Source organism: Euprymna scolopes, chromosome 3 (genome assembly GCF_053919585.1).
Source record: "Euprymna scolopes isolate OS-2025 chromosome 3, ASM5391958v1, whole genome shotgun sequence".
In the NCBI taxonomy this organism is placed as follows: Eukaryota; Metazoa; Mollusca; class Cephalopoda; order Sepiida; family Sepiolidae; genus Euprymna; species Euprymna scolopes.
Genome location: NC_136484.1, coordinates 194,920,747 through 194,936,383, shown reverse-complemented (window position 1 = coordinate 194,936,383; position 15,637 = coordinate 194,920,747). Strand labels below are relative to the sequence as shown.

Here is a 15,637-nt window from a genome sequence, read left to right as displayed (position 1 = left end):
ACGATTTTTATGGATTAATAACAAATCTTAGCCATTAAAAATTTGATTTTGATCTCTGTAGCTTGAATTTAGTTGTCTCCCTTTATTAAAAATAGCCGAGTAAGATGCATCATCTTTGCTTCTTCATAAAATTTGATATTCTTAGTAAATAAAAACTACTTGATTAATTTTGGAATACGACAGTTTGGCTTTATGATGGTACATACACCAAAGATTTTCCTGTATTTTTGGTCTTGAATTAGGTTGAATTACAAAAACATTTTATCATAAAGTGTATTTCAATAAGTCCTTATTTACTTGCCTTCACACATGAGCAAAATTTTTGTTTTCTTTAACTTAGATGTTGCAGGATGACGTCATAATGGGCATGGTGCTTCTTCGGACGATGACTAAGGAAATATGGTAGAACATCCAAGCTCTCTCTTGGGCTCATTTCTACACGTGACTATTATTCATCAAATGTCTCATACAAATTGTGACATATCAAAATCGAACACAAAAGTTACAGAGCTATTACTATAGACCGACTATCAAGGTGCATTCTGTACGAAAGTAATGCATTTCAGTGTTCATCTCAAGTTCCCTGAACTTGATTTGGAATATGCTTGCAAGTTCCTCAGCATCACTAAGCACCACTGAAATGATTTTTGATATCAGTTGTTTTAGAAGATTAGGAAACGAGAGCTGCTCATCTGTCTGGTGTATGTTAGTTGTTAATGAAATCATATTCAGAATTTATTTATATTTTAGTTCATAATATTTTCATATTTTATAAAAAAATATTTTAATTGCAAATTTTATTTTTACCAACAATATTTTAAGTAAAAAATTTATTTTTATTATTTTACTTCATTAAAAATGATAACATGTCCTAAATTTTGCAAGGATATAAATTTCCATGCTCATATTTTTCAATCTCTTTCTCTCTCTCTCTCTCTCTCTATATATATATATATATATTATAAATGAATCTATCAAATTATGTATGCTTATCATTTTTTCTGATTTCAACAAACTGAGCTGCAGTGGCAAGGATTCAACAATCCTTGATGGTGCAAAAAGGCAACAAAGGGACATTAAAGGGTCTTCTGGTTTGAAGCTCATAATTTCATGCAGTCATCAAGCATGGAGTAATGAGATAGATTTACAGAAGAGGAGATGTAAGGCAAACTCGTGTGGATGACAAAACATGAACTCTTGTAAGACAAATTCTGATAACATTGTTGTCAAAAATGTTCAGGTTTTTCTTTACAATTGCATCATGAATAAAAAAAAAATCTCATTTTCTTCTGCGTTTTCCACTAACTGCCCGAAGGATTCTGGGATAGCATGGTCGTTATTCTGTATAAGTACCAATTATTGCTACTTCTAAAAATTATTTTGAACACAAGTTCCAAACCTATTGAATAGACTTGCACTCGGTATGTTGACTGTAATAGACTTAATATTAGGGAAACAAGAACAAGAGATGCAAAAAAAAAAAAAAAAGGTGGGATAGAGTGGGGGTAGAAAAGTGTTCCAACTTACGGGTAGCATAGCTTCAGCCCATTCGCCATGTCCTCTCTGCAGTTGCTTCAGCCGTTCAACATCACTGCATATTTGAACGAGATCTCCAACAGCAAAAAGGGAATTGGTTGATGCACTCTCAGTGGAAGCTGATGCTGTGTTGGACGAAACATTCACTTTGGTCAAGACAGCAGGATTGAAAGTCCACCTGCAAAGATAGAAAAACAAAATAGATTTTATAAATTGAAATATAATTAATGTGATTAAATTAAGTTGAACAGAAAAATACTTATACAATAACTCATCTTGGCAAAGTTGCTTCCCTTTGACTAAAATAATGTAAACGAAGCGATATAAAATATGATAAAAAGATAAAAATAAAATCTGATAAAATGAAATATAAAAAAATCCTAAAATATGATAAAAAAATCCTAAAATATGATAAAAAAATCCTATGATAAAAAAATCCTAAAATAATATAAAAAAATCCTAAATATAAAAAAATCATAAAATAATAAAAAAATCATAAAATAATATAAAAAAATCATAAAATAATATAAAAAAATCATAAAATAATATAAAAAAATCATAAAATAATATAAAAAAATATAAAAAAATCATAAAATAATATAAAATAATATAAAAAAATCATAAAATATAAAAAAATCATAAAATATGATAATATAAAAAAATCCTAAAATATGATAATATAAAAAAATCCTAAAATATGATAATATAAAAAAATCCTAAAATATGATAATATAAAAAAATCCTAAAATATGATAATATAAAAAAATCCTAAAATATGATAATATAAAAAAATCCTAAAATATGATAATATAAAAAAATCCTAAAATATGATATAAAAAAATCCTAAAATATGATATAAAAAAATCCTAAAATATGATATAAAAAAATCCTAAAATATGATATAAAAAAATCCTAAAATATGATATAAAAAAATCCTAAAATATGATATAAAAAAATCCTAAAATATGATATAAAAAAATCCTAAAATATGATAATATAAAAAAATCCTAAAATATGATAATATAAAAAAATCCTAAAATATGATAATATAAAAAAATCCTAAAATATGATAATATAAAAAAATCCTAAAATATAATATAAAAAAATCCTAAAATATGATAATATAAAAAAATCCTAAAATATGATAATATAAAAAAATCCTAAAATATGATAATATAAAAAAATCCTAAAATATGATAATATAAAAAAATCCTAAAATATGATAATATAAAAAAATCCTAAAATATGATAATATAAAAAAATCCTAAAATATGATAATATAAAAAAATCCTAAAATATGATAATATAAAAAAATCCTAAAATATGATAATATAAAAAAATCCTAAAATATGATAATATAAAAAAATCCTAAAATATGATAATATAAAAAAATCCTAAAATATGATAATATTAAAAAATCATAAAATATGATAATATTAAAAAATCATAAAATATGATAATATTAAAAAATCATAAAATATGATAATATAAAAAAATCATAAAATATGATAATATAAAAAAATCATAAAATATGATAATATAAAAAAATCGTAATGATAAAAATATAAAAATCATAAAATGCAAAAAGTCAACTGATTTAAACTGAATAAAAAAAAACGAGTAAACAAATTAAATTTTTAAAAAATTAAGTAAAAAATAATTAAATTTAAAATAATTTTTAAAAATATAAAAGTATTAATACTGACAATAAGTTTAAGAAAAGCAATGGATTTGAAGCAAAATTTTAAATATAAAGAAAATAAATTATAACTTGATTTCAAATCTATTTCAATTTCTGCCAAATCTCTTTCAATAACAGCCTTCATATGCATGTTTGAATTAAGGTTGAACACACATTTGATATGGAGAAATGTTCCCAAAATATATCAAATACTAAACTTCCATCTGACCATAGTGACAAGAGTAAGAGCAAATAATAAAAAAAACAAAACATTTGTATTAATGATAAAAGTGGAATGTGTCGATGTGTTATACATCTGCATTGTATCACCTATTTATCACTTTTGTCCACGCTAAACAATGCTTTAAGCAAACTACATGAACCTCTTATAAAATGTTTAATTTCTTCATAGTTTGCCTTAATGCCTAGGCAATTCCATTGCAAGATATTTATAAGGTTCCTTTGAGTAGATGTTTTAAGTTTTCTTTTTTGGAAGGGAAGGTTGGGGTAAAGTCAAATTTTTAGTTTTTATTTCTTGAAATTTGAAATCCTTTTACGTTTAAATAATGCATACACTTAATAAATTAAGGTTCCTTTATTCTTCAACATGACTATTCTTATTTGAATTATTCAGACTACTGTTCAGCGTTATTTGCACAACGTTTCAGCCGATGTAAACTTTGACCTTCAGGTATATTTTGTCAAACTCTGAACTCTTTCTGTCAAAATCTGGAATCTGCGTTAAATTTTGAACAAAACTTTTTATTAAATCCACAAGAGTAGCATATTCTTGTTCCCTTAACCATGACAGAGTAGAAATCTTAAGTAATTTGCAGTTGTATTTTGAGTTCCGCTCATGTTGAGGATTGAACTTTCAACCTCCAGAAGATTTTATAACTTTACAATTAAATTTTACTAAGTATTTTGCAGATTCCTGAGTTTAACAAAATACACCTAAAGAAGGTCGAAAGTTACATTGACCAAAACAGATCTATTTTCACCATTGCCACAGCTTCAAATCAGTTTTTTGTTTAGGCATTTTTTAGGTTGATCTTGATCTACTTTTGTTATGACCCTTTCTATTAGTTGGTTCTTTTATGGCTGCTTTAACAAGCAGTGGAGGCCTTTGAGTACAATTTATTTTCCTCATCTTTTTAGTTGTTTGTTTGGTATTTGAATTTGGGGGGGGGGGATCTCATTTGTTTTCTGTGACTTTTCATAATAGTTTATATTTCTGGGATTAATGTTCTCATCACATTTATAAGTTGAGTAAATACTTCAGGTTTTATTTCGGTTTGTTTGTTATGTATCTTTTAATGTATCTTTTAACGTATCTTGGATATTTCTAAGAATTTTCTAGTATCAATTTTTTCCTTGCTTCTGTAAAAAAAAGCTTTTGGTATATTTCAACCTTGGTATCTCTTTTCCTTTGCCATACTTCACACTCCGGAGTTTACAGAGTGATATTTTCTGTGTAGTTTTTACCTCTCATTGGCAGTGTGTATATTTTGCATTTTGCCGCCTCTTCAGTATATTGGAGATCTATTGCATTTGTTAACGCTTATTTTCATATATTTTGCTTGAATTTCACTTGGGGATTTTGAGGTATTAACATTTAATATGTATTTGATTATGATTATTCCAGTTTTTAAACTTATTCTTTTTTTTTACATTTTTTTTATTATTTCATTTCAAACAAAAGGCAGTCAGTGCCACTTTGACATAAGGGGTTACTAATTGGGACCAAATTTACATGGATACTATGTAGGGAGTTGAGCTGAGAGATGTCTGTTTACATTACACTTGAACTTCTGCATGTCAGCATAGTCAGGGAAGCAAGGACCCAGGAGGGAATTCCAAAATGTAGAAGTTCGTTGGAAGAAACTATTTGGGTAGAAGGCTTTTCGTTATCTGGGAATCTTTATAGTATAGGGGTGGGATTTAGCTACTTGTCAGGTCAGTCAGTTACGTTGAAGGGGAATTGGAATTCATCAGAGCACAATCCATTAAATTGTAAAACAAGGATGCAACATCTCCTGCACACAATGATAATTGACGGATTTCCACTACACTTTTTTTCACAAGTTTAAAGATTAGCGATGATTTTTATATAGTAATTTTCCCATTTTAATATTTCTTAAACTTCAATTAATATTGTTCTGTTTGTAAGTTTCTTTTTAATAAAAAGAACAGATTTTCTCAAATACAAGCTTTCATTTCTGAGGAGAACATTTGTTCTATTATGAAGAACAATATTTCGTTCCATTTTCAATTGATTGTATTACAAGAAATGTTGGTAAATTTTTATACATCATTTGAATCTCACCATCCAAGTTTTCACAGAAAGATCACTTGGTGCATTTCTGTATTGATCGTATATTTCTCGTTTCCATTTCATCCTTTTTATTCCTTACCCATTCCACCTAAGAGTTTAACTGTGTGAGGAATGCCAAGGGGGAGGGTTCCATTCGACCTGGTACCTTAAACAACAGGAAGTTTATATTTTCAATCAAGGGCAGTCGCAAGCACCTGCATTCCATAGGTCTCACTAGCCAAGTTCATGAAGGCGTCTCATGTATAGAATGGCACTAACTATATGAGTTTAACCAACTTTCTCCAAAGGAGAAAGTTCCATGTGGTTCCCAGTCACATGTAATATCCTCGTTAGAGGAGATGACAACATTAGGTTTTTTGCAACTCTTGCCAGGAGGTGTCAACGTCCTCCTACATGTAGCGCCTCAAATTCCCAAATTGGTCACCAATCTGGTACTGACCAGGCTCAACATTGCTTAACTGCAGTGATATAGCGAAAACTGGTGTGTCAATGTGATCATGCATCTCGTGTATACAACTATGTTGTGGATTTCTTTCACATAATCTAGTCTGAGTGACTGTCTTATGACAATTATATTTTATTTTGCTTATTTTATATTACGTTTTTGTAAAAAAAATAAAAATAAAAATAAAAATAAAAATTTTAAATGTGTATTAAAACACATTGATAATTTTATTTAGTTACAAGTTTTGTTTCTCATCAGAATTCCTCCAATAATAAAAAAACAATCTGAATGAAGTACGTATCTATTAGGAAATAAAAAATACATTCCCAAAAAATTGCATAAATTTATCAAGTATTTTATCAGAAAAACATTTCAAAGAGATTAATGGAAATGCATTCATGCAAGTTTAAATTATAGTTATCTCCCTTTGTGTTTCTTTATAGATGGAGTTCAAATGGTGGGCAACACAGCAGTTTGTTATAAAAAAAAAAAAAAAAGAAAAAAAAAGCACTTTTTCTTAATTTTCTTAAAAATAAAACTATTTGATCAATTCACATAATTTTTTTCTAAATATACTTTTGTTTTGTAATGCATGTATACATCATACAAATTTTTATTTTAATAAAAGGAGGTGTTCTGGACACGGAACTTTGTTTTATAATGGGTTTTATGACCAGCCGAGTGATTGAATCAGTCCGGTAAGAGCGCAAGTGAAACATTGTCGACAATGGGCTTTTAGTTTTATTATCACTGGCTTCTCAGCGACCAGGATTCCATTCTCAGATGTAATGGGTTACCACTCAAACAGGTTATTCTCCACTACAGAGGTCATTGCAAAGGTGCAGTTGGAGAATTCTACAGTTGCAGCTAACAGGACAAGTGCAGAAGTAGTATTTCAACGCTAAAAACTGATGGAAAGTTTCTTCAGAATGCATTTAATATGCATCCACTCAGTCTGCATTAAAAATTCTATTTTAAATGACAGAGTCAATTAGAGATGTTAGGTGACATTAAACTCAAGTGAATATTCAATGTATTTGATTTGCATTCATTGGAAAAAAGAACTTTTCCCTTCCGTTTTCCAAAATGTTAATCTTTTGATTAATTTAATTTTAATGAGGAATATATTTAATCAAAAATGTTTCGATAAAGCTGATATTTTTTCTGGATAGTGCAAAAAATTAAACAGAAAAGCCAACAGCGTGCAGCAAATATGAGCTTATTAACATTTCAATGAAAATAGTGTCCACTGTATTTTAAATATAGAACTGATCCAGATGAGAAATTAATATTCACATATCATACTGTGCCACATCATTCAATACAAATAATAAAATCACATTTTAAGAATTTTTAATTTACTCCTTCAGTCCAGCAGCTCTTGACAGAAAATGTTCTGTTGAATATTACCCTTTCCTTTTTACGTAACATTTCACTGATTAGTTTTTGCTGCAAGTTCACATTAAAACAAGACTACATCAAAGGGAGGTCACTCATTCTTGTCAAGAGTTGCTAAATTAGCTATATAAAAATAAAAACCCAAATTTCGTAATTTTGTTTTTTTATGAAGGAGTTTGTCCTTCAAAAATTGTATTTGGCCTTTTTTAAAGCGTAATGTACGTACTAACTAAAGGAACAAGCAAAATATTAAAAAAATGTAAAAGATTTTTATTTGATCTATCTTCCATTTGTCTAAAGCCATTGCAATTTGTCTTGGCATTAAAATATGCAATAATTCAAAATATAAAATTATTGCAAAAACTCGAGATCTTTCCGTCCTAAAAAAAAAAAAGCAAATGATAATATTGCATTTTTTTTAAAACATTATTTCCTAGTGCTAGAAATGTTAAGCTGGAACAACATGCAGAAGAAAATGATCAAAATAAAAATTACTCGCAGTTGAGAGTATATATAAAAAAAGTTACATTTAAAACTTACCTGTTGCTACTTGGGTACGACACGACAATATCATGATCTTCATCGATACCAATCACAGTTCCTGTAGTTCCAAGACACTGAAGAAAAGACAGGTTTTAGTTTATGGAATTCTTAAAATTGTTGCAAGAAATAAGCATTTCTAAATGTCAAAAAACACTTTTTTTCATCTAACATTTGTAGAAATGTTTTCAAAAATCAAAATTTTAAATCAGTCAACCAAAGAGTCTGCATTAATGTATATTAAATTTGTATTTGTTTATCTATTCCACATTTTTATTTCAGAAAATAGCATGAATTCTGCACAAGAAGCGTTTTTATTTTCATTATTCTTAAAAGTGTATGATTTTACATGTTCACTCTTGCTAAACGAATTGTGTAAATGTGCTGTAAAACTCCATTGAAAATAGCTTCAATATAAAATTGCCAACATGTAACCAATTTCCAATAAAATTTTCCTTTTTTCTTTAAATTATTTTATTACTTCAGAAATAATTGTTTTATTCATTTAATTTTATGCCTGATTTTTTCATTATTGAAAATCTTATGACAAATGAACAGCTGTTTTATGCTAACATCTTCAATATTAGAGAATGAGATTATATGCACACATGAGCAGTGTGTGCGTGCGGGCGTATAAGAGACAGTGTGCGCGCGGGCGTATAAGAGAGAGTGTGTGTGTGCGTATAAGAGAGAGAGAGTGTGTGCGTATAAGAGAGAGAGAGTGTGTGCGTATAAGAGAGAGAGAGTGTGTGCGTATAAGAGAGAGAGAGTGTGTGCGTATAAGAGAGAGAGAGTGTGTGCGTATAAGAGAGAGAGAGTGTGTGCGTATAAGAGAGAGAGTGTGTGCGTATAAGAGAGAGAGAGTGTGTGCGTATAAGAGAGAGAGAGTGTGTGCGTATAAGAGAGAGAGAGTGTGTGCGTATAAGAGAGAGAGAGTGTGTGCGTATAAGAGAGAGAGAGTGTGTGCGTATAAGAGAGAGAGAGTGTGTGCGTATAAGAGAGAGAGTGTGTGCGTATAAGAGAGAGAGTGTGTGCGTATAAGAGAGAGTGTGTGTGCGTATAAGAGAGAGTGTGTGTGCGTATAAGAGAGAGTGTGTGTGCGTATAAGAGAGAGTGTGTGTGCGTATAAGAGTGTGTGTGCGTATAAGAGTGTGTGTGCGTATAAGAGTGTGTGTGCGTATAAGAGTGTGTGTGCGTATAAGAGTGTGTGTGCGTATAAGAGTGTGTGTGTGTATAAGAGTGTGTGTGTGTATAAGAGTGTGTGTGTATAAGAGTGTGTGTGTGTATAAGAGTGTGTGTGTGTATAAGAGTGTGTGTGTGTATAAGAGTGTGTGTGTGTGTGTGTGTATAAGAGTGTGTGTGTGTGTGTGTGTGTGTGTGTATAAGAGTGTGTGTGTGTATAAGAGTGTGTGTATAAGAGAGTGTGTGTGTGGGTGTATAAGAGACAGTGTGTGTGTGTATACATGTTGAGTTAACAGTTTTCAAAGTTTAGAAAATTCAGAAACATGATGCGTCGCTTGGTTGTCCGGTAGCATGCATTTGGTTCATTTTAGTCATGTGACTAGAGGATAGATTCAAAATCATTTACTTTAATAGAGATGCTGACTAGAACTTAGAAGACTCATCTCAGATCCTAGATGAGAGGAGGAGATAATTATTGGGCAGTAATCATCTCATATTTAAGGAATAAATCTACTTTAGTTAAGATTTAATAAAATGTTCTGTAAGTACACAAGTTTCCAGCTACGGGTTGAAACCCATCACATTACTGTAGATGACACCAGTCTCCGAGAGAGGTTAATATCCAATTAAAAACACTTCAACCAGCTAGCCATTATATATATATATATATATATATATATATATATATATATATATAAATAACTTCCATGTATGTATTGGATACCTAAAATGCACAAAAATCCAGTTAGCGCTAGATTTATTGTAACTTCAAAGACTTGCATTACAAAACCTTTAAGTGAAGTTATATCTAAAGTATTTAAATTAATTATAAATCAAATAATTTCCATCAGAAAAGAAACTTTTATAGTAATATTAATCTATTTTGGGTGGTAAATAATTCACAACCAGTAAAAGAAAAATTAGATAAAATAAATTCCAGAATAAAAGCAAAATCCATAGCGACTTATGATTTTAGTATGTTCTATACTAAAATTTCACACAAAAAACTTATAAAAGAATTAAACGATACTGTAGATCTACATTTTGAAGGTGGTAGACTTTACAAACTCCAAAGCTTTCTGGTATAAAAATAAAAATAGCAAAACTAGTGTTTCTAAAGGTATATTAAAAAATACTTATAAGTCATCGTATTAAAGAATGTTATTTTCAAATAGGAAATAAAATATTACTCCAAACGATAGGCATCCCAATGGGATTGAATCCTGCACCATTTTGGGCAATTCTGTATTTACATAGACTCAAGTATATATACATGTCATCACAAATAAAAAATGATATATCTAAAACATAATTTTCATGGGAGTAGGAGATTTATAGATGATCTTATATGTATAAACGATAATGATGAATTAAAAAAAAAAAAAAATAAACATCTTATATATCCAAAGGAGTTAGAATTGAATTGTGAACATAGAGGAAAACAGGCTACATTTCTGGATTTAGATATAAAAATTGAGGATGGAATTTTTTTTTTTTTTTTTAATATTTGATAAAAAGAAACTTGTTCCCCTTTCAAATAGTTTGTATGCTGCATAAAGATAGTACCTGCCCTATTTTTATGTTTTATGGAACCATTATATCAGTTTTTGAGAATAGCTTACATTACTTTAAAATTAATAGATTTTATACCCCCAGTTTTTAGCTTAGTAATAAAGATGATAAAACAAGATGGGGATAAAACTAAAATATTTAAACGGTTAAATTAAGCATTTGTTTGTTATCCTGTGTTTTTAAATTGTATAAAATTAACCAGACTATATTAATAAAGGAAATCCAAAACTATTAGTAATGCATAAAATATATTACAAAAAAAAAAAAAAAAGTGTGTCTATATATATATATATATATATTTACATTTTATATATTTTTAATTTTAAATCAACAAGAATGCAAATATATAAAGTACTAATCATATTAGGGGGTGATAAGTAGTCAAATGGATTAATCCTAATCTTATAAATACAACACTGGTAAAATTAAAAAATATATCCATTTTGAATTTGGAAACAGACGAATCTCACAGTTAAGGAAGACTTTTTATAGCATGAATAAGCCAAATTAATTAAGAGTAGGAGACTAGATCTAATATCTGTAACTTTTTGTTCAAGATTAAGGGAGGTGGTGTTTGATAAACACGGCTGGGGAGCCATGATTTAATATACCGTTTTGTTTTTTAATCCCCAAAACAGTTTTTCATGGTAAACAACTGATGATCCCTAAAATTAACATTAGTACTATAGTGAATTTGAGAGCAAGTTGATGCATTGATTGCAGGTGATTAAATGACTTACTGACTAAATAGTTTTCTAACGAATGACAAAAAATATAAAAATTAAATAATTTTTTTTTATATAGTTTTAAAGGTTAAAAAACTTCCAACAATATATATATATATATATAGCAAATTATAGTGATTCAATGAAATTTAAAAAAAACCTTTATTCAAATCAAGAATTTTTTTTTATTATTCTAAGTAAGACAAAGAATACTTTCGAAATTTTATCTCCTTATCCTATAGGGTTTTGATGCCTACCATCTCTTCAGAGGAGAAAATATTAGCAAATAAATATATGGTATTTACCCCATTTGCTAAAGTCAGTTAGACATGGAAAATCATAATCAAAAATTGATTAAATAGAAGTCACATAGCAGGGGAAATTGAAGAAAAAGATATAAAGGTTTAGTTCCAAATTGTGCAGTAAAATCCAAGGTGACTGTCCTTTAAAGCAGTGAGGTAATGAGATCCAAGCTGCATATTGGGTAATCCACATCAGAGTAGAAATCCCAGTTGGGCATATTTCTGGAGTAATTCTTCTTTATGGGCCGGTGAAAAGCTTTTTAAGGTCTGGTGGAAACTTTATTAAAAACCTTAGTATTACTGGACTTAAACGTTAGTGAGATAGAATAGGTAGAAAGGGGTAGTGGAGGGCAGAGAAATTTTAAATGAAGGGATAGATGGGGGGGGGGATAACATATATATATATATATATATATATATATATATAGATAGATAGAGAGCAGAAAGTGACCTCTACAGACGAAGTTCAAACAAGCTATAAAAAAGGTTGAGTAGCCACTTTAGTAGGTCAGGTTAGGCTTGGGTATAGGGAAAGGGAGGAAAAAGAAAAAGAAGCAGAGAAAATAAAACGAAAGAAAGGAAGAGGAAAAAGATGCAAATGAAACTGCGTTTTTCAAGCTGAAATCAACCTTTAAACTAATCAACCTAATTACATCTTAAATTCTTTACTCTGTTTAAATCTATTAGATCCAGTCAACTCAAACAATTAATACATAAGGTGCTATTCTTGTTAATTTTTTTACTCATTGATAATATCCTTTAAATGGGGGAATTAAACTGAAGATTTAGAATAATGTCTGTAAGTAAATTGTACAACTAAATCTAAGTGTATTGATAGAACTTTTTATTTTAATTTTATAATACTAATGATAATCCTTTACTGTTAAATAGAAAATAGTACTACCTTACTGGGAGCTATCACAAATTCGGTAATAATAATTATAATATTTAACTGGAAGAACTTTATACACACACACACAATTATATATATATATATATATATATATATATATATATATATTTCCCATATACACATACATATATACATTCACACACACACAATTATATATGTATATACTTACACATACCTACTTTAAATAAATATAGAGAAAGTATAAAACTAGTCATACTATTAATTATAATAATCAGTGCCATTAAAAATGCAAATAATTATAATAAAAATAAATTAGCTCCGATACTTCTAATTAACATTAAAAAAAAAAATAAGTGTATAGGGTTATGCAACTAAGGCTCTAGAGTTGGGTTACACTAGTACCAACAAGGATGATTATTATTGAGTATTACGCGTTCATATTCATATGTGTGGATCAGGAAATTACTTTGCAATGTGGAATGTTTAACACTATTGGTGGGTAGTAAAAGGGGACGAATTATAAAACTTGATAAGCTACATATTAGTTTGAAACAGTATTCTAACAAGATCCCAGAAGTGCCAATTATGTGTTAGAATTTAAAATTGTAGTACATTAATGTGTGTATGGTGAGTCTCTACTTAAAATGTAAATTAACAATAAGAAGGTGTTATTATATAGGTTGGATGAGATGTTTGAGAACTTATTTAAAAAAAAAAAACTATTTTAATTTGCAATGTTTTACCTTAGATTTTATTCACAAGCGATATGCATTTAGCATTATGTTTTTACCCATTTACATGTATATATATATAGAGTGTATGTTACTTTAAGTTGGCTGTATTTAAACTTTTTTCTTGTTTTTACATCCAGACATTAGTTCATTCTTGGCATTTATTATGGGTTTATTGAAAGTGATAATGTTAACTGCTTCAGATATACAAAGATTGCAAAATTTGTCCCCTGGGGTATATGATCTAGATTTATTCAGTATACTCCATTTAATTGAATAGGGAATTTTCTTGTCTTCCAGGCTATTGATTAATGTAGTTAAGGATGTGCTATTATTATCATTATTTTGAGATCTTTCATTTCTGAAAGAGTGCAAGTGGTTTGAAATTCTTACTTTAAGTTAGAGGATGCGCCTATGTAAGTGACTGTTTTTCTTGTTTTATTATTGTTTATTGGTTCATTTATCCCAGTGTTAGGGAATCTTATATTGGGGAGCTGAGTTGAGACGGGGCCTGCATATGTATAACGCAGGTGCTGTTTAATCCTATTCTGGTTTTCACTGGGAATTATATTATTGGATCCATTAATCTGGTTTTTGTTGTTGTTATTATTATTATTAGAAACTAGACCATATGTTACAATATAAATACTTGCGTCCTGGGTACTTTGATTATCTTCATTATTTCCTCCATTAGATTGGTTGTTTGCATGTTTTGGTAATTGCATGACTGGAAGCGTATATCACATCTTTGTGTATGCAATGGTTATTGAGAGGGCACTCATTTTTATTTTGGCAGTTACATTTGTTACAAGGTATTAGATCAACTGGGATGTTCTGCGCGTGTTTAATTTTCCTGTTATTAGTCGAAATTATTGTCTGTGCTAGATTAGGCATTGTAGAGTATGAAATTTTTATAGAGCTTTTGTTTAATATAGTACTATACTTATGCGGGTATAGAATATTACAACCAGTAATATTTTGTAAATCTTATAATCATAGGTTTCCATACCAGCTGATTGTTAGATAAATTTATTCAGAAGTATATATATATATATATATATATATATATACATACACACACACTAGCAGAAGTACCCGTCGTTGACTGGGTTCAAAAAACAGCCTACAGAAAATGGACTGTGATTGATGAAAGTATGATAGGTTATGAAAAGGAGGGGGTTGTAAATAGATAGGTTTTGATACTCAAAAATTTACCCTCAGCAAAATATGATGAAAGTAAAGATAATTTTCGCAAAAATATATTTTTTTTTATATCAACTTTGTTTCCATTTGTAACCAAGAGTGACCAACAAAATGATATTTCCTTACAAAGAGAAAATGTATATATATATATATATATATATAAATATGAAATAAATGTTACTATAGTCAATAAAAGTTACATTTATGGTAGAAAAGTTAATTGGTTTGTATTTTTAAGTAGTTTGTAAAAAAAAAAAAAGAAATTTTTTTTCTTTTTTTTAATTCACGAAAATCAAAATGGCAGCGCCTTTGAAATGGAGAGCCCTGTTTTCAATTTGAAGGAGGGGCACTTGAGCATTCTGTGTTAACAATTTAAGAGAGTTCCGTCAACGTAAGGAATATTTATAAACATATTTTAATGTTTTCCGTTATTTTGTGCTTGAGGAATATTCGATTATGGCATGTGTAGTTTATATAAAAATTCATTTAAGTAGTTATTGCCTCAAATTTCGTTTTAATTTTGGTTCGTTGAAATTATTTCAAGTAAAGAGCATTAAAAACTATTTCAAAAAAAAAACAAAAAAAAAACATTTCTTGTATATTTATTTTTTCGAGTAGTCGTTTGTTGTCTTTTCTGGTAAACACTCTTAAATAATATTGACGAAATATCGGAACACAAAGAAACAAAAACAGTTTTGAAAAATAATGAAGCTTTACTTACTTTAATAAAATAATCCAAAACAACAAAATGGGATATTAAAAAAGTAAACACATAATTACTTCAGTTATTTTAAAGCAAAGAATTGATATAAATATGAATAATTGCGCCCTTTTCAAGCAGAACAGCTTCATTTCAGTTTTACAGTATTGAACGGTGTAGTATTGCGCCGTCAGATTCAGGGTTGTACTATTGTAATGTAAAGAACACTCAGAAAGGGTTGTAATCAACTGAATTCCTTCTAGTACACTGACAAAAAAAAGCTTAAACAGATATATAAATTAAAATAAAAAGGTTAGGTTAATGTTTTTAAAAAGACACGTAATCACGTGAGCAGGATTTTTTCCTTTTGACACGATAACAAGTAACGTTCTTATTTTTTATTATTTATCTAT

General features: G+C 28.8%; 1 protein-coding gene across 4 annotated transcripts in view; it reads right to left on the bottom strand.

Annotated features, from left to right (window-relative positions):
- LOC145260540 (E3 ubiquitin-protein ligase MIB1-like) overlaps positions 1–15,637 on the bottom strand; it is a 265,361-nt gene that overhangs the window by 199,400 nt on the left and 50,324 nt on the right. For all 4 annotated transcript variants that reach the window (XM_080118767.1, XM_080118757.1, XM_080118786.1 and 1 more), the window contains exons 7-8: positions 7,936–8,012; positions 1,528–1,714 (exon numbers count right to left, since the gene is read on the bottom strand). In XM_080118767.1, coding sequence (XP_079974893.1) covers positions 1,528–1,714; positions 7,936–8,012 — 264 coding nt within the window. The remainder of the gene's footprint in view (positions 1–1,527; positions 1,715–7,935; positions 8,013–15,637) is intronic.